The sequence below is a fragment of the Ambystoma mexicanum genome, chromosome 4p, assembly GCF_040938575.1.
Source record: "Ambystoma mexicanum isolate Mex_15411 chromosome 4p, UKY_AmexF1_1, whole genome shotgun sequence".
NCBI classification, from domain to species: Eukaryota; Metazoa; Chordata; class Amphibia; order Caudata; family Ambystomatidae; genus Ambystoma; species Ambystoma mexicanum.
Genome location: NC_090927.1, coordinates 592,281,603 through 592,302,184, shown reverse-complemented (window position 1 = coordinate 592,302,184; position 20,582 = coordinate 592,281,603). Strand labels below are relative to the sequence as shown.

Sequence of the window (20,582 nt, the reverse complement as noted above, 5' to 3'; positions counted from 1 at the left end):
TCCGACCTATACCTCATCCGCTGCCTCCCTTGGCCACTCACCCTCCTCCTTCCTCCTCTTCCTCCTTCACCTTTGTCTCACCTGATGAAGTCTCCAGAGTTGTCCGCTTTATGAAGGACTCTTCCAAACAGGTTTCCCCTTGGTCCTGCAGAACCATCAAGCACAACATTGGATTGCTTGCCCCTGCACTTGTTTATCTCTGTAACCACTCCTTTTCTACAGGTTCCTTTCCCTTCCCCCTCAAGCACTCCCTTGTGCGCCCCCTCCTTAAAATAAATCAGCAGACCCTACCTGTCCACCCTATCAACATTACCCCCTTCCTGGGGAAACTGCTGGAGAAGTTGGCCCTTGACCAACTCAACTCCTACACTGAACTAGTTGGTGGTCTCCACAACCATCAATCTGGATTCCAATCATCCAGAGGCATGGAAACTGCTTTTCTGAAAAATCATGAAGAACTGCTCGCATCCCTGGATTCCAACCACCCCCAGCAGTGCTTATCCTTTTTGATCCCTCTTCTGCATTTGACACGGTCAACCACTCATCCACATACAAAGGCTCCACAACACCCTTGGTATCTCGGAGTGGGCACTGGACTGGCAGACCTCCTTTCTTACTGATTGCTCCTCTCAAGTCATCCTGGGCACCTTCTCCTCTCCTACTTCTTTCTCCACCTGTGGCATCCCCCAGGGCTCTATCCTCTTGCCTTGGTTCTTAAATATCTACCTTTCACAGCTGGCACTCCTTCCCCCCAACATCCAGTGTTAATCTGATGACACATAACTCTTCTTCAAGCGTCCTGCTGACCCTCTTGCACCTTCCATAATCCCTGATTGCCTTTCTGCCATCCAGGCCTGGTGCACTTCCAATGATCTCTGCCAAAACGAGATCCTTCCCATTGGAACCCCTGCTCCCACCTTCTTCCCTTCACTCTGACCTTCATCCAGGGGCTCTCCCCCTGCTCCTTCTTCAGAAGCCAGAAACCTTGAAGTCATCTTTGATTCCTCTCTCTCCTTCCTCCTCCACACTCAGGACATTGCCAAGGAGTTCCATTTTCAGCTTGCCCTTCTCCAAGGGATTCTACCATTTCTCACCTTCCCCCAGAAACTCAATGTTACACTGGCCCTGGTTATCTCTAAGCTTGACTACTGCAATGGCGTCCTCCTGAATCCCCTCTTCCACTCTTCAACCTCTCCAGCTAATCCAGAATAGCCTAACAAGACTTATCCTTGGCTCAAGCCCAGGGACCACATCTCTCCTGCCCTAAAAAGTCTTCACTGGTTCCAGGTTGCTTCACATATTAAATAAAAATCCCTCTGTATCATCCACAGGGCTGTCTGGGGCTAAGGACCACACTATCTGCAGCTCTCTCTTACTAAATATTCCCCCTCTGGACCCCAGCGCTCCTCTGGCACCAACTCTTTGTGTGTAAAGTGTTTCGCTAAATAGAGGGCAGGTTGACAATCACTTTCCTCTAAACGCTCCCTTCTTTGGAGGAGCCTCCCCCTTCCACTTTGCCTTGATCAGGGCTTTCTTATATTCCAGAAGCTCCTCAAGACTTTCCTATGTATTTATTTATTTATTTATGTACTTATTTATTTATTTATACATTTATATAGTGCTCCTAACCCTGAGGCATCTGGGTGCAATTCTTAACAGGTACAGTGAGGTTACAATAGCAGAGGTTAGATAAATGCAGTTTCAATATAGATAGATGCAGTTACAGTTACATCGTATGCACAGTATACTAGTACAATTCTACTAGGAATGAGATAATTATGCTGAGCAGTATAAAGTATACAGAGAGATTGCAAAGGTCCATGGTCCTCATTACAACCAAGGCGTTAAGGGGTTAACGGCGCCGTAAAAGGTGGCAATGCCGTTAAACCCTTAACGCCTGATTACGAGGACCCTTTGCGGGTGGCACTTTAACACCTGCTTTTAGCAGGTGTTAAAAAACCAACCCACAAAGGGACCTTGGTGCTAAGTATGGTGCCGCAATTTGCGGCACCGTACTTAGCGCCTTCCCCATTCCCATTGAGCCCTATGGGGCAAAAATGGGAATGGGGAAGGGCCATGGCGGCATGGGGAATTACCGCCCCGCCAACCTCGGAATGGGGCGGTAATTCCCCATTACGCCATGGCGGAGTTGGTAAGTTACCGGCATGGACCATGGTGCTATTAGCACCATGGTCCAACACATGGGTCGTAATGAGGGCCCATGTGTTTTAGGGGATGAGGGGAGGTGCAATTACCGCTCTAGTGTGAAGAGCCATATTTTAAAGCTTTTTCTCAAGGTCCAGAAAGAGGGTTTGGCTCTTAATGACAGTGGTAGAGTGTTCCATAGTTTGTCAGCTACCACTGGGAAGCTACTTCCCGCTGCTTTCTGTCTTTTGTATCTAGGAATAGTGAGTAGATGTGCATGGGTTGAGCGCATTGGTCTGTTGGTTTGTTTTTTTATACATTTGTGGCAAGATATTTAGGAGCTGAGTTGGATAGGCATTTATGCAGCAGGGAAAGAGTTTTGAATGAGATCCTGTACTGGCAGCCAGTGGACGTTCCATCTTGCCGTAGTAATGTGATTTTTTTCTGGGGATGATAAGGACCCCTCTTAAAGCATTAATTTGGATCACCTGGAGCTGCGTCTGCTAGTGCCAGCATAGAGGGCATTACAGTAGTCTTGTCTGGATAAGATAAGGGCTCTGGCCAGAGTGATACAACTGTCTGATGAAAGGAGAGGTCTACAGGCATTAATGAGCTTAGAAGTATAAGCTGCCCAGAGGCTGTAGCGTTGACTTGTCTAGTTAGTGTGAGGGCAGAGTTGAGGTAAATGCCTAGGGATTCCACTTCTTTGGAGACTTTGATAGTGATGCTGTCAATAGCGAAGGATTTGAAGTGGTTGTCTAATTTATTCAGTCGGTTTTGCGAGCCTATCAGGAGTAGCTCAGTTGTACTATTATTTAGGCATAAACCGTGAATAGCCATCCAAGCCTGGATAGTTTGGTAAATTCTGTTTAGAAGTTTAGAGTCAATGGGCCTCATTACGATACTGGCGGTAGCTGTGCCGGTAAAACAGTCACGGCTGCCGCCGGTATAATCTAGTCCATTGTATTTTTAGATCTACGAGGAGTGATTCAGTGCCTTGTCCAGGTCGGAAGCCTGATTGGCGGAGGCCAAGGAGATTATTGGATTTGAGGTGGTTTTGGATTTGCAAGAAAGCTGCGAGATCCAATATTTTAAGTAGGAACGGTACTGTTGTAATGGGGCGATAGTTGGTTGGGATGCTAGGATCAAATGTAGGTTTCTTGAACAGCGGGAGGACCCACACATCTTTGAGGTTAGTTGTGACGGTGCTTGATTCAAAAGAGACATTTATTAGTGAAGTGATGAAAGGAGTAAGTTCAGTCACACAGTCTCTAATGAGTGAGTATGGACAGATATCCCCTTGACATCTAGATGGTTTGGGGTTCATGATGATTTTTAATACTTCAGGCATGGAAACTGGAGAAAATACAAATTGACTATTGGATTTCAGGGAGGTATAGGTTGGCGTTTAGAAGCATGGGTCAGGTGTTTGGTTAAATCTTTTTTTATAAAAGTTTTGATTGTAGTAAGGTGATTTTGTCCAAGGGGGCTTTTTGAATGTTTGTGCACCAAGTCATGTATTTGAGACAGGATTCTTGTGATGCCACTGGGGTTTCTAATTCACGCAGAACAGAGAAGAGTTCTTTAGTTCCAAAACTGGTTTTGGTAATTCGCTCATAGTATGTGGCACTTTTAGTTTGGGGGATAGCTTGTTTGTAGTTTTTGGATGTGATAGTAAAGCTCTCTTTGTTAGATTCAGTGGGGTATTTTTACCAGTTTGTCTCTGCTATTCTTTTGGTGCTGCGCATGGTTTTAAGGTTAGGGGTGTACCATGTGTTGAGGTGGGCAAGTGGTTTGGCTTTGCACATACTCAAGGGTGCTACTTTGTTGGCAGCAGCTAGGAGGGTTTGATTATATAACCCTACCATAGTGGATGGGTCAGTGCTAGAATTGTATATGAAGTCGGTGATAGGGTGCATCAAGGGTAGTAGTTTTTCAGCTGTGATATTACGTCTATTTCTTGTGAGGGCGGCTGGTACATGGGTAGAACAGGTGTCTATGGTGATATTCTGCTGGATTCTGAAGGTGATAACATGATAGTCAGATCATGGGCATGGCGTGTTAGAAAGGATCTTAATGTTGCAGTGGAGATCTGCCACCCAATTCAGAGTTCTACCTTTGGTGTGTGTAGGATTATTGACACAGTGCAAGAAGCCTAGTGCAGTAATAGTGTTGGCTATGGCTAGGGCGGTGTCATCGGTGGGATCATTAAGTCCTAGATTTAGGTCTCCCAGCAATATGATTTGCAAGCATGGCTTGGTGTTCCATGCGTGGAGTTGTGTAACATCTTCCTTGAAGGTTGATGTTGGACCTGGTGGTCTGTAAATGAGATGGAGGATCAAGGTGAGAGAGGCAGTGACAGACAGTTTGATGGAGAGTAGTTCACCCGAGGGGAATGAATGATTGGGTATTTCTCTTATGCAGAGTTGTTTTTTGGCAATTAATGCTACTACTCCTCCCTTGGGACCTTCTCTATCTGTCCTGAAGATAGGGTACTTTTCAGTTATGTCCAAGGAGAGGGCTTGGCCAGCTGCTGCGTGGAGCCAGGTTTCGGTGATTGCTAAGAAGTCTAGGTTGTCTGATGTGATGTCCAAGGGTTTATCCTTTGTTCCTACTACCAATACAGATTGGTATACAATGGAAGTTGAAATGCAACGTTTCTTCCGCATCCTCAGACTCCAAAAGTTCTTTAAAGAACTCAATGAGCAAGAAAGTGAACCAGATACTCGCCTTCATCCACAATCGTCCTTTACACTGACGGACAGCCAGGCCTCGCAAGATTTACTTACTTTTGAAAGATGTGTCTTGAAAGACATCAAACAGATGAGTAAGAGGAAGAATAGAATACATCAAAATCTCACCATAGATGAAAGAAAGGCTTTGAAACAACTGTCTGACGAGCAGGATCTAATAATTAAACCGGCCGACAAGGGTGGTGGTATTGTTATTATGACTAGTGACCAGAAGACCCGTATGGTTATGAACCTTCTGAACGATTGCGCTAGCTATTGTGTACTTAAGAAAGATCCCACGAAAGAAATGAAATTAGAAATCACTGAGATGGTAACTTTTGCAACAGAGAGAAACTGGATTGCGGAGAAGGAAGCCACCTTCCTGACAACATCTCAAGGACGCACTCCATGTCTATATGCCCTCCCCAAAATCCACAGAAATGCCCAAGATCCACTGGGTAGACCTATAGTTTCGGGCTGTGGATCTATATTAGAACCAATATGTCGGATTATTGACTTTTTCTTAAAACCAATGAGCATTAAGACTAAATCATATCTTAGAGACACGATGCACACCATTCACATTTTTGAGGAATTTCCTTTTGTTCGAGTCATCACTTCTTGGTAACCATGCATATTAAATCGCTATACACGTCTATCCCACAAGAGGCAGCAATAGACTGTATATATGAACACCTGATCATTGACAATATTCAACCTCGATTCCCTCCTGAGTTCATTATAGAACTCACAACTTTAGCTCTTTGCAAAAAAAAATGTGTCTTCAATAACCAGTTCTACTTGTAAACTAAAGGGACCGCAATAGCACCACATTTGCCCTGAGCCTGGCTATTCTATTCATGGTATGCTTTGAAGAGCAATACATATACAGCCAACTCAATCCATGGCGAACCAACATCCAACAATGGCGTTGTTACATTGACAATGTCATTTTCATCTGGACCGGTGATGAATCGTCTCTCAAATCCTTCTGGGGAAGGCTCAACAGATGTGATAGCAATATTCAGTTCACAATTGTGTACAACAAGATCTTGGTACATTTCTTGGACCTCCAAATTATGTGCCAAGAAGGCAAACTCAAGTGCAATTTGTTTAGAAAGCCCACTGACCGCAACACCCTCTTGCACTATATGAGTAATCATCCTCTGCACAGCAAACAAAATCTCCCATATGGTAAATTTTTGAGAGTCCGGAGGAATCGTTCCTCCCTGGAGGACTACTACATGAACACAACCTCATTGGGAGATAGACTTCTGTCACGCGGGTATCCGAGGAAATTATTTTCATCCTTACGAAAAAGAACCAGGTTTACAAATCAGGATTTACTTCTTGCATCACGAATGGATCAAGACTGGGACGAACCAGAGAGAGTGACATGCGTGATTACGCATGGTCCTAACTATTTTGATATTAAAAAAGTGATTCGGAAACACTGGCCCATAGTTAGGCTACAGCTCCCAGAGGAACACGTATAACGGGTCACCTCTTTAAGAGAGCACGGAATATAAGGGAACATTTAGTTCTTTCATTATTTGTCTGTGATACCCACCGGTCGGGACTATGGGACCCACGAAAAATGTCACTGGTCACTATCCATGTGGCTCTTGTTCTGTATGTAGGTTCACAAAGAAAATCCAAACCTTCAAAATTGGAGAGAGACATTGGATTTTGAAACACCAGTGAAACTGTAAAAGTAGCCAAGTGGTATACTGTATTGAATGCCCGTGCGGCCTTCGTTATGTGGACCAAACCATGTGGAGCGTTGGAACCCAGATTTCAGACCATCGCTCTAGGATCTGGTGCAAGAACGTCACAGCCCTGTTGGTGACACACTATCTGACTAACCACCATACACCTGATGACTTTTTCTGGTGGGTCTTGAAAAAATTCCAGCTGGGTTCAAATATACAGACTAGACTGTTGAACCTTGAGACTAGATAGATCCACAGAATGGACACATAGAAAATGGACTGAATGAGCAATTCATTCCTCAGTAGTTATCCTGACACTCTATCCATGCAAATACATAATTTCCAGCACAAACCACGAGGCGAGCAGGTTTTCACCAGAAAGCACTTAATTCTGATTGGGTGCCTGGACAAGACACAGATGCCTGTCCTTTTCCCAACAATATGGATTTTTGAGCTGGGAGATGGAGCCTATCAAATAAACAACCCCCCCCCCCACATGGGCAATTGGTTTAGTTTGATTTTCTCCTTGTACGTGACTGGGACCTGCAGAGCTTTTATCGACCCCCACTATGTACAGGTCCAGTCTCCATGTTTTTGCACTCTGGTGCTCCGATAAACAACCTTGTGCTAGAGGTAGCAAAGCATCCGTATGCGATCTGCCGTCACAAACAAAATGCACAACAAGACGTGCTAGCCTATTGATGCTAGCGCACACACCTCCTATGTGAAGTGCTTCTAGCAAGCTCGATACCAGCCGCCCCTTGATCACGCTGACTAATGGTTGCACTGTGCATGTTTCATCCTCTCCCGCCTCAGTCTCACATCACCATGACTACTGGTTATCCCTTTTCCGTATTCCTCTAAATGCCGGTTTGCGAAGTGCCAACACTTTCACAGACGGCTGCAGGGACACGCATAAGAGGTCTCCAGTGCACAGGTATCATTGCCCTGAACATTCCATTCCCTGACTCGTGTAATTGCACCTGATAAGGACGAGTTCGACCAACAGCTAGACAATTTGGGCAGGACCTGTAAACGATTCTTTACCCCTTTATGTGTAGGTGTTTTTGACTTGCTGCATTCAAGATGGGCTCCATTCAAATTCAATTTGTCTCCACGCCTAAATGCCTGCTGGTGCACTGCCAGTAATAATACTAGGTTGCTGCAGAAGCACATGGCGTCCGTCTAGGCGCCGAGAGTCTCTCTACTCCCAACCAGGAATGAACAGAAGTCCAAAGGACAAGGACACAGATGTTAGTTTGAACAACTAAGGCACAGATACTTTGCCACAGTGTACCACCACTTTCTTTTCGATTTACGTATCAAACATGTGCTTCGTATGCATTTTAACAGTGTGCACGGATCTTTACAGCTACAACTGTGCACCTTCTCTCCACTCCCAGGCATTCAAGCGTGCTAGTTTTCATAAACCGGCCATAGGTGGCGCTTTGGTCATGTGTTTCCAGGAACCCAACAGCCTGATCCCGGCCAGAGATGTGTCCCTACCCACCCCCCTCTTTTCTTGTCCTGTTCATGACTAGGTAACAATTTTGTTTCCTTTCACATGCAGTCCACAATGGTTTTTTTTAACCACCTTTTTGCTAGATAATGGGCCTCATTACGAGGAAAGGCGGCCACGGAATGAACGGTGCCGGTAGGGACCGGCACCGTTAATTCTGGGCCGCCACATTACGAGGTCTGCAGTAATTAACTGGTCCATTGTAAGCATCCTCCCTATTCCCATTGAGCCCTATGGAGGCTCAAATGGGAATGGGGATGTACTGGATCTGGGTCCCGAGAATGGGAATTACCAGGCCTGCTAAAGTCGTCATGGCCGGTAATTCCCTATTTCTGGGACTCGGTACACGGTTTGGGGATAGCCATGCCACTAAAAACAGCATGGCTACCTCCAAACTCCTAATGAGGCCCAATGATTCTTACATTTTGTGGAGACTTTCGAGTATCTTGAATTGCTTCCAAAGGGCACAGATAATTAACCTTAATTTTTTAACTACCCGACATAATGATTGATTGGAATGGTGCACGGCACACATGGAGGTGTTACTTTTCACAATTTGACATGTTTTTCGATAAACATGTTTTTTTTGACATTTTTTTACATGTTTACACACCTGCCAGAGCAATCTGACATATTATCAATTCTTTCCCCACCTCATTTTTTTCTCTTTCTAAATTGTAGGGTCCTTTATTTGTCACCCTGATGAAGGCAGATTACATTTAAATGTTCTTTTAATTGCTATCCCGCTGAAACACAATATATAAGAGGGGATTGAAGCTTTTCCTAGATAAAGCTGCACATTCTGAACTTGGAATACAATTGCTCCAGCAACAGAAGCAACCTTCCTTCCCGCGTTCCACTCCTCCTATTGTGTTGGCAGACCCTACCTCCGATAACAGCTCTCATGTTGAGGCATACAGAAGGATTTGAACTTTCTAGACCAAAAATTGCCTTCGTAATATTAGAAAGATCAATAGATATAACCCAGATGGATCTTAAAGTTATAATTTTGTGAAGTGGCCACAATAGGCTGTCTCTGCTTCCCTCTTTGGTTTCTCAACAGAATTTGAGTTTGAACCTAGTATTTGTCACGTTGTTCTTCTTTTCTATCCCCTCTTTTGCTGTCTCCTTTTTTTTAATATATCTTTTTACAAAGAAATGTATATGTATGTACTGACAATTTCATGAGTTGCAGTTTCCTTATTTGTTTTTGGATATGTTGATTTGTCTCATTTGTTTGATGTACCTGCACACTTACACTGTTTGTTGTAAAAAATATACACACAATTTGATACTTCTGGGTCATTGGTGTTTTTTCTGATAAAATGTATAAATGATTCTCACAACGTCCTCGGCATGGTGAAGGGTTGGTCCAAAGAGTTGTCAAATAATTAACCCAGGTGTACCAACCCTATGCATAACAGTACCCTCTCTTTGCTGATATTGATGTGATAAGGTCCGTAATGTCTAACGGATGTGCTGGGAGCAATATTGTGTTGATGAGTGATCCCTTAATTGTGGAAGTTTCAGGGTTTGCATTCTCTCTGGGGGGCAGATTAATTTTGGAGTTTAAAGTTTGCATTGATGTTGGATGGCGGCTGGTAGCATTAGGAAATTATGGCTAAGGCTGGTGGTTGTGCCTGGGAGATTTCAACATTAGAGGTATCATTGGCGTTGAATGTTGTATCAAGGTGGCTTCCGCTAGTGGCCCATGGGCTGGGGATAGTGTCCTTAGAACTGCAATGTGTGCTAGTAATGGGGGATGACAAACTTTCCTAGTGTTTTGGTGGTAGGCTGTTGATCTAGTGTGTGTATTTTTTAATGTTGTCGCTTGTGTCAAAGTTGAGGTCTGATGCTGATATATGGCTATTTGAGACCTTAGTCAGAGGTTCCTGGTGTCCTGTGAGCATGGATGATTGATGCTAGACATGCTTGTAGGGGAGGTAATCTGAGGGTTGGGAGGCTTCAGTTGGCCAGTGCTTGGTGAGTGCTTGGGTTGTTTATTAGCAATGGAATTGTCATGCTGCGTATCCGGAAGGAAGCATGTGGGTGGGATGGTATGCAATTCTGGGAGGTTGGTAGCCATTTTTAGAGTTACAGTGTGTTTAGGGGAGGGCCTGTCATAGTGCATGGGTGGTGGAGTTGGTCCTTGGTTTCAGGATATCCATCTCGTGATAAATCCAGGCCAAAGTGGAGTTGGGATTCGAAGTGTAGCAGTGCCGGGTAGCAATAACCTGAGATGTGGTTGCCAGATACAACAGGTAGGTGCTTGTATACAGTTTGGTTGTCAGGGTGTATCTGACTGTGCCTGAACTAAGGGGTATGATAGGGAGATAAATGTTACTGGCACTATGGATTTGAGACAGATATGGGTGCCTGCAAGCAATGCGGTATGGGCAGTTTGAGATACGCAGGCTACAGATCTAAGTGATGGGCAAGAAATCACTGCATTGCTAGCACTTTGAAATGAGACATGTGGGGGCCACAGCAAGCAATATTGTATAGGCAGTTTTAAATGCTGGGTTTTGGCAATACAGTAATACAATAATACAGACAGTATAGGCATTATGAAATACTAGGTAGTGGGCAAGAAATCAATACATTTCTGGTGCTTTAGATGAGAGGGTCGTAGGTGTGACAATATGCAATACTGACACAATACATGCTATACAGGGTGGGCAAATTAACGTAGTAGGTGGTCGGCAGAGAATCAATACAATAGTTGCACTTTCGATATGAGGCACGTGTGGGCAGCAGCAATCAATATAGAGTTGTTTTAGGGACAACTGGATAAAGTAGGGACACTTTAGCAGAACGGGTTTTGGCAACAGGAGGTAAAGCAATATCCGCACATCTTTGTGCTGATCGAGTAGGTGCCAGCGTGGAGTAGTACAGAGTAGTGGGCTTTTAAGGAAGGCATTGTAAATGAACTGAATGGCCGTGAGCATCTGTTCTTCTCAAGTACCAAACGACAACGGGATACAGTACAAGTGTGCGCGTGTTAATCAGAGCCATGGTATAATTTAGAAGTATATAGTGCTGAACAGACATGTGAAAGTGTGTGATCATATGTGTAGTAGTAGTCAGAGACTAGGTGCAAGTCTTCTTGCTATAGTGCGCACAAATTCTTACTGTTAGTCCGAATCGGAAAAGCACATGCATGCTTTTAGCACCAGCAGCCATGGACAGATATTGGCAGGGGACTTGAAAATGGGGCCTTTGAATGCAGGAGCCGGCTTACGCCTGCTGGCCTTGCTATTGGCTCTTTGTGGGCAACAGAAGCCAGTCACCAGGGAGCAGTAGCAGGATAGGTGGTGCAAAGGAACATCTCACCAAGGCAAAACGATTTGGCCATTTTGAAGTTGTTCTCAGGTTGCCTTCGATATAATGTGAGTGCCTTCAGGCAAATAGGATTAGGTGGCAGAGCGGGGCTCGGTGTCCGGAATGAACGAGGAGGTGGGTCTGATAAATATTGCAGTACAGTGCAGTACTGGTAGTCGAGCCGCAATTATGGCAGGATAGACACTAAACAAAATAAGTTGTAGGTGTGGACCCAGCAAAGCCCAAGTGATTTACCGAGTCAGAGGCTGGACCACGCTGCTCCTGCAGCGCACAATGGAGTAAGGGGCTCTTGTCCACACGATGTGGCTTCAGTTTACATCTTCCTCACCCCTACCCCTCACTCTCCTCTGCTAATCTCACAGTTGCTTGTTTGGTGTACAGGGCCCTTATTCATCCTCTGGGCCCTGACCTCCCACACCAAATCACCCCCAGCTTCTGTATTTCCTCAGCACTTGCCTCAGCTCAACCTCCTCCCTGGAGGCTTGCACTTACATTACATCGCACTGCACCTGTAGTTCACCCATGAGGACCACATCACCTATCCCATTCCAGTCCCTTCCGCACTTGCAGGTTCTGAACACTCACAAGGCATAGCAGGTTTGTCCTCCACCCCACCCTCTGTCTTTATTATTTCTTTATGTATTTAATTGTTTTCATTGTTTAATTGTTTCACCTCCCATTGTCCCCTCCCTGCTGCCCTCTGGGCACTGTGAAACAGAATTTACTTCCTGCATAACCACCTAACAAGCCAACAATAAATAAATACTGTCACCAGGCTGGATGGCTGAGGATGCAGAACAGGGCCAGTTTTACATTTCTTCTCCAGGTTCACAAATCTATCCACAGTAAGGCACCACTGTATCTATCCTCCTCTGTCCAACTCTGTAAGCCTTCTCGTAATCTCCGCTCTGCCTCCTCGAATGCCCTTGCGGGTCCTCATCCACCCTGTGCTTTCTCTTGCTTCTGCTCTTTCTCTCTTCTTGCTCCACTTGCATAGAATTCTCTTCCCCCAGACATCCCAGAAACAGTCCAAACAGATTTGTTCAAAACCAATCTAAAAACCTCCATCCTTGCCTCTGAGTTACCCTCCTAATCTACCTCTCATCTGCTGCTAGCTAACATTGTTCCCTTGCCTCTAACCTGCCTCTGTCACTCACTTCCTCTTGCTGCATCCTAGCACTTCACTCATCATGGTCACATCCTGAGCATAGCGGGCCTTACAGTCTACCTGCACTTAAAAAGGTTCAATGGTGGTTGTTCTTAATCTATGTATGTCCACTTATGTATTGTCCGAGGTGACTGTTCCGTTTACTCCCCTCCACAACCAGGTCAAAATGTCCCTCAAACTCACCCCATTGTAAGAAGCTCACTGCTTCCCATACAATCTGATTTCCTATCTATTGTACGTTCTTTTGTGATCAAAATATCATTGTTCCTCCTGTATATAAATACATAAATAAATAACAATGAAGTTATGTCCACCAGTGATATGAAATATCCATGTTCAGCAGAGTTAAACGCACAGGGCAAAATATGCATGTTAAAATATATACAATATATGTATCACTTTACTTGCAGTGGAAAAAGCCCAGGAGGCACCACAGTTCTGTTGGTTCAATGGACCATGGATCCAATCAGGCCATTTGTAGGAGGCAATAAAAAATAGAGGAAAGTCATCTTCTGGTGTAACGCGCCCCTAATGGAGAAAAAGAGGAGCAAAGAGGTCATTTAAAACGTAAGCATGCATTTACAACCTTTGCTATATGCTAATTGTCAACATTCAATGACATGCAATATAATAGTTTTAGCACAGATTTTTTTCTGGACAATATTTCCTATAGTCATAACACTGCAAAATATTTCCTTTCGTGAAATTGCTTTCTCTGCTGCCATATTTTCAGTCTAGTCGCAGAAGCAGAGAATGTGTATTAAGTAAGTTTTGGGGGGAATTGTTAACATAACATCTACAATTAAGTTTAATTATTTTTGTACAAGAGACATGAACAATGAAATTAGAAACCTGGAGACCCCTAAATTGTCATTAGCATATATCAAACACCCACAGAGATAACAATGACCTATACTCTTCCTCCCAAATTTTCTCTTCTAATTTGCTTCTGCCAGTAAGTAATTTTCATTCACATAGACTCAAGTTCTGTGCACTGTATAGCCCATCCTGCAAGTGCAACACAAACCAGTCTGCTTTGTCCATGTGTTCCCCTTGTGGTTGTTTACAGAGATTAGCAGGCGTAATGACACCACCTCAAAATCTGCACCCTGCCTTTGGATGGGAGTGGTAAGCCATTTCATGATACAGATCCTTTACCTTTTCAATCCTTGTTGCTCATATTTATGGATTCAAGCAACATATTAGTTTGAGTGGGGGAGCAAACAAGTTCATGGGCAGCCAAAAGCCAGAGATGATCTATGGGGTATGGCTGAAATCATAGAGAAAAGCACGAGGTGAGCCGGTGAGATGACTCACCTGGTATCCTGTATCTCCACCACACAAGACTCCCAGCTGGTGTCCTGCTTCTCAACCCCCTATGACACAAGACCATTAATTAAGTTCCCTCCACCTCACCCCACCCCCTACAGCATGCAAGCCCTATCTAGTATTCTACCTCCCCACCCCACAACACACAAAATGCCTATACGAAGGAGGCCACGCCCACCTGACTCGCTTTCATCCCGCTTGCCGCGGCTTCTTAGATCCGCCTCAGGCAAAGCCATGGGCGAAGTGGGGGCCAACTGAAGGGAGCTGTCTGCAGCTGCCCGTGGCATGTCTGTGACCCATGGCCCTGTAGCCATGCTGTTAACCTGCTTCCTGCCCTCCCCAGTATTGCCAGACAAACCATTGCCCGGTTCCCGGCTTAACATCAAGGTACTGGTTTTTTATCTACATGCCCCCCTCAATATCCAAACATGTATCGTCAGATAGCTTACATTCGGATAACCAATTTACTAACTCATGTGTGAATCCTAACCTTATTTATCCACCAATTACTGATAAATCTGCTGCCATTGATTTGGGCCTGTGGAATGCCAGGTCCTTATGTAATAAGTCATCTGCAGTTTTGGACATTTTCTTACGATTTCGTTTTCATTTCCTTTGTATCACTGAAACATGGATTTTACCTAATAACTCTAGTGTTGCAGCCTCTCTCACTACTTCTTTATCTTCCTTCTTGCATTTTCCTCATACCAGTGGCCACGGAGGTGGCATTGGTATTCTTTATTGTTCCTCTTATTCTTCTATTTTGTCACCTGCTGACACACCTTTGTACTCTTCTTTTGAATTTATTTATAAGATCTTTACTACTCCTCATGCTGTTTCTTCTCTTCTCATCTATCCCCCCTGGCCCTCTTGGATCATTTTGTGATGACATCAACCAACTCCTCTCCCATATTCTTCCTAAATCTACTCCATTGGTTTTATTAGGTGACTTTAATCTTCATCTTTCTTCAACTCATGCTACTACACCCTTTCCCTCTATTCTTGACTCTCATTTTCTATCCGTACTCTTTACTCCTACCACTCACAATTCTGGTTCTTCACTTGATCTAATTTTTCTTTCTTCTTTCACTGCCTCTTCTGTCACTGCTTTACCTGTTTATTTATCTGATCACTCGCTCCTTTCTGTATCACTTTTTCCCTCGTTTTCTCCTTTTTCTTCTGTTTCTCTTCTCCCTAAAACATTATTTCGACGTGACTTATGCAACTTTAATTCTTCACTTCATCACGACACCTGTAATAATATTCTCCCTTCTCCTCTCATCCACTTTAGCTCACTTTATGCACATGAGGCCTCTTCTACTTTTTCCCCAGCTATTTTGTCAGGTCTCGTTCAACGATATCCTCTTTCTGGTTTTCCGCCTTCCCGCAAACCTGCTGAGCCTTGGCTTTCATCCCATTTTTGCTCCATGCAGTGTTTTCTACTTTGCTTCGAACAACGCTGGCTCAAATCTCGTTCTCGATCTAATCACTCTGCCTATTTTCTTACCATGCTCTTTATGACTCTTGTTTGACCTCTGCTAAACGTACTTAATTTTCTGATCTTCTTCATATGCAATCTGCTCATCCGAGATGTCTGTTTCAAACTGTAACTCATCTTCTATCTCCTCCCCTTCCTTATGCTTCTATCAATTCTACTCTTGCTGCTCTTGATTTTGCTTCTTTCATTTCTTCTAAGGTTTATTCTCTACGTCAAGATAGTGTTCATTCTTCTGCTTCTGAGACTATATTTTCTCCTCCTCCTAAACCTTTAATTTTCTTTTCTGACTTTGTGCCTGGTTCTAATTCAGATGTAACATTACTGTTGGCCAAATTCCATCCTATAGCAGCTCCTATGGATTCCATTCCTTCTCCTCTTATTCCTATAGTACATCCCTCTTTGTGCCATTTCTTGTCTCCTTTTTTAACATTTGTCTCTCTACATCTACTTTTCCCACAACTTTTAAACATGCTATTATTAGTCCTATTTTTTGAAAAAACCTTCAGCTAATCCTCTTGTTGTTTCTAATTTCCACCCTATTTATCTTCTACCCTACTTATCTAAGCTTCTAGAGCATCTCGTCTATGCTCAGATTTCTTCTTTTGTTAATGATCTTTCTCCTCTCCCATGTTTCCAATCAAGGTTTCGTCCTTCCTACTCTACTGAGACCAATTTAATGTGTGTACTCAATTCTCTTCTGTCAGCTCGTCACTCTAAACACTCTTCTTTTCTCATAGGATCTATCTGTCACATTTGACACTGCTGACCACGCTTTGCTCTTGGACTCTCTTTCCTCTTTTGGTTTTAGGGATTCTGTTCTTTCATGGTTTTCCTCTTATCTATCTAAAAGAACCTTTTCAGTCTCATGGGCCATAAAGGTCTCTTTTCTGTTGGCTCTTGAACACAGTGTCCCCCAAGGTTCAGTTTTCGGTCTGTTTCTTTACTCACTTGACACCTGTGATCTCCTTCTTGCTCCTGTGATCTCCTCCTTTGGAATCTCTCATCACTTTTACACTGACAAACACAACTTTTTCCATCCTTCTCCGCCTTCAAACCTAAAATCCACTCCACTCTGACTTCCGGTCTTTCAGCGATTAAATGTTTGACGGCATTGCACTTTCTTACTTTTAACGCTGCAAAAACTGAGGTCTTATTTTTCTCTGCCAATACATTTTCTCCACCATCTTCCATTTCTTTTCCACCATCAACTCTTTCTATTTCCCGCACTGCTCATAACCTTGGTCTTTTCCCCGTCTCTAATCTTTCCTTCACCCATCACATTTCCTTAACTTCCCGTTCCTGTCTTTTTCATGTGCACAACATTCGCAAAGTCCGTTATTCTCTCACTTTTCATGCAACCAAATTGCTTATCCCTTCCCTTAAAGTGATTTCAAGGGAGCAAGAGGAGAGGAAGGATCCTCTCGTCTTGCTCCCTTGAAATCTATTTAATATTCTTCTATTCGCATACTTTGACTTCTGTCTTATCGTGATTCTATTTCAGCCTCACTTGTATCTCTTGGATGGCTGTCTTTTCAGTCCCAACTTAAATTTAATTTCCTCAGTTTGGTTTTTAAATCTCTATACAGGCTTGTTCCAGACTATCTTGCTGTTCTACTTTATTTTTATTTTCTTTCTCGTTCTCTTTGTTTTTCTTGTCTTTTTAAGTTGACTGTTCCCCAATAGAATTTTCACTCCTTTAAACTTCTTGCTCCTCTTCATTGGAATCTTCTTCCGCTATCTCTTCGATCTATCACTGTTTATTCTTCTTTTCGTGTTTCGCTGAAAAATCACCTAATTCACTGCCCCTGATTGTTTGTTCTCTGACTTGATATTTGAATTATATTATTTCATTGATTTTGTACCGTTGTTTTTATACTATGTACAGCACTTTGAATAAAAGTGCTTTATATGAATTAATAAAATACAAAATACAAATGCATGGCTTCCTGCCACCCAACAGCACATGACCCTCACCTAGCATTCTGACTCCTGACCTCTAGCATACAAGACTAACTGCAATCCACCCCCACAAAACGTAAAGCCCCTACCTGGTGTTCATGCTCATGACCCCACACACTCACAGCATGAGCACCCTAACTGATGTCCTGTCACCCCACCCCCAACCACTTAAAACCAAAACACAGAATACCTACATGGCATCCTGTCTCCCCTCTCTCCCACAGCAGAAGACCACTACCAGGCACCCTGCCTCCACACACCTGAAAATTGAACCCTCAACACATAAGAGCCCTACCCGGTATCCTCACTTACGAACACCCCAGAGGAAAGACCTGCCTCCTCACTCTGACTCCAACCGCACAATGCCTATTTCTGTTATCCTACCTCCTGAAACCAGCCCCCACATCATTAGACCCCTACCTGGTGTCCACCTCTCTTGAGCACAATACCGCTTTTGGGAATCCTGCACTTCAACAATCCTGCACTTCAACAATCAAGACCCTGTACCTCATGACTATGCTCCCCAACCCACGTGCCCACAATATAAGACTTCTAGCTGTCTTCCTGCCTTCCCACCCTTTTACCCCCACGTATATGCTTCATAACTGCAGTCCTTCTTTCCCTTCCTTCACAACACAAAACCGCAACATCTCCATATTTCTGGGCATTATCTGGAGCAAGATAAGGGATATTGCTTCTTAGTTTAATAACCAGCCACCTTTTTTCCATATTGTGATACGGTTTGGATCTCTTCCTATGGCAATTGGAAAAGCATAAACCCATTGTATCAGGCAAGATGTTTAAATGGTTGTCCCACAGAAGCTTGCGTTAAGGCATGAAAGTGGCAAGAAGATCGAGGTGAGCTGACCGCAGTCACAAAGCCTCTGCAGGCCAGTGTCCTGCCTGGCTTGCCCCTATATATATCAGATTATGATGACCCTCCCTTGGTGATGCTGGGATTCTGTTAAGCCTCTTTGGTGAAGCCCAGTGACACGCGAGGACAATGCAGCATTAGACAACTCTTCATTTAATTCTGTTAATTCCTTGCCAGATACAATGTTCGCATAACAGGGGAAATGTTAATGTTAAAGGATATTTGTACCACACACTATCACCACCGGAGTGGTCCCCTAGTGCTCCGTCGGCTCTGAAAAGGGGAAGGGGGTGAGTTAGTGGGAGTAAGCGGGAAAAGGGCCAGAGAGCAGTGATGTGCCGTTGGCAGCTTCAAAACAGTTAACACCGCTCGCTGGGCTCGGGGTGTTTTTTCAGTCGATAGCCCTTGTGTGTTGTTGTGCGAGTCTTTGTGTGGTTTGTTTTGTTGTTGTGGTGTAGTGAGGTCTGTGCAGTCTGTTGTGCCGTAGGGTTGTGGTTGTGTTTGGTTAGAGTTTTAGAGATGTATGCAGAGGGGTGAGGTTGTTAGTGGGTTGGTTATTGGTATCCCTGTCTGGAAGCGATGTGGTAAAATGTCCATGTTCATTCCAGGTGTGACCTAGGAACATCTCTGTATTTCTGTCTAGAACCGGCATCCGGCGATATTCATAATCCCTTCCTTATATGAGACCCATCAGTATTCACAACTGTGTCTAAATTCTGCCCCTGCCCACCTTTGAAGTCCGTCTGTATGTGAGGTGAGCAAGTGTTCGCGATTCCATCCAAATCTGGCATATTCTATCCAGATGTGGTGATGGTCGGCGTTCACAATCCCATCCAAATCGACATGCCGTTAATGCAGGCTACCGCTCATACCCCATGCCAGCGTGGCACATGCTAACACTCGCAATTACATCCAGGCGTGGCATCTGCCATCCTTAAGTAATGAAACCAAATCTTCCTGCTTTGCCTCGGTGTAATGTCAGACTCGACACCTCTTTGCTAAGCCATGTGTTCTGCAGGCATGTTAAGGCAGAACAATAGTGTGTGTCAAAAGCACAAAGTGGCCGACTTAAAGCAAAGCAACTATGTTTGCAGACTGCTCCAGTGCAATTCTGCTAGACCGTCAGTTACTATGTCCCTGCTGTACTAACTCGGGGCAGGGTAAAGGGGCTCTATGTAATGAGTTTCCCACAACCCCCTCAACAATACACATGCAACCCTGTGTGCTTGCGTTGCTCATTTCAAACATTAACTCAGGTTGGAATGGAAAACTGGAAGGTATTGCAACGAAGCTTGTGACCACGTACTTCGAAAGGACAGTCGATGTAAAATGTATTCTTCTTTGTCAGTGCTATGTGATTACTTGATCAGTTGAGAACCATTGTGGTATGTCCTTGCAATCTGAAAGGGAAGAGGCACTACTCAGATTCCGCCACTCTCCACCTGAAACTTATGAAAGGTTGAAAAAGATACATTACATTTTGCAGTGACAAGTGGCAATGTAGTTGTTTGCCTTTTGAATGTTTGTTTAGTGTTTCAAAGCCAGCACGTTTGCTTTGCAATGATTTTCTAAAGTCGAAATTACTTGGTACGTGAGGCACATTGTCTACAGGAAAGGCTCCTTTAAACAACTGCAGGAGCTTGCAAACATCTAAGGATAGATAATCTGCATCTGATTCTTTGTTTCACAAAAACTGACACTCTTTCAAGTCAATAAATCATATGTCATATTTGGCAGGCCTATCAGAATCATTGCTTTTATTATAGAGATTGTGTGCACCCTGGGGACATGTTGTTGCCCTGTAGAAGGCTTATCACTTCCTGTTATGTAGTCACTGACATACGTCATTGTGAATGTTAAGTTGGAACACCAACACGTAGATAGAACAAAGAATAGTGGATGAGTGTAATGACAAGATCCGCCGTTTGCGGTTGTGCTTTGGGGGCCTAAGAATAAATCTGATATACGAAGTACTACTGGCTACAGCAGTTTACTACATTTGGCGACGAGGAAGAAGCGAAATAACGTGGGTCCCCGGAGCTTCTGCGGAAACTACAGGGCGAGAGAAGACGCACGCTACAAGCTCTGTAACTGTTCTGTGTTGCAGAGAATATTTGAATTGCCTGCTGGTAATCCCAAGTTCGGTGGCATTGAGGGAGTTTCGCTGTGAACGTGCCATCTGTCGTTCGAGGTAGGAGAGAAAGTTTACTTTGAAAAACGTCTACCTTAAGAAGTGCATCTTACGAACGGTGGCAGGACAACGACAATCACCGCGTGTTCGAGGAAAGGGCCTTAGGCATTGCG

The 20,582-nt window shown here is 44.1% G+C and overlaps 1 protein-coding gene across 2 annotated transcripts in view; it reads right to left on the bottom strand.

Moving 5' to 3' along the window:
* TINAG (tubulointerstitial nephritis antigen) overlaps nucleotides 1–20,582 on the bottom strand; it is a 1,051,371-nt gene that overhangs the window by 359,644 nt on the left and 671,145 nt on the right. For both annotated transcript variants that reach the window (XM_069606138.1, XM_069606139.1), the window contains exon 5: nucleotides 13,023–13,146. In XM_069606138.1, the coding sequence (XP_069462239.1) occupies nucleotides 13,023–13,146 (124 nt within the window). The remainder of the gene's footprint in view (nucleotides 1–13,022; nucleotides 13,147–20,582) is intronic.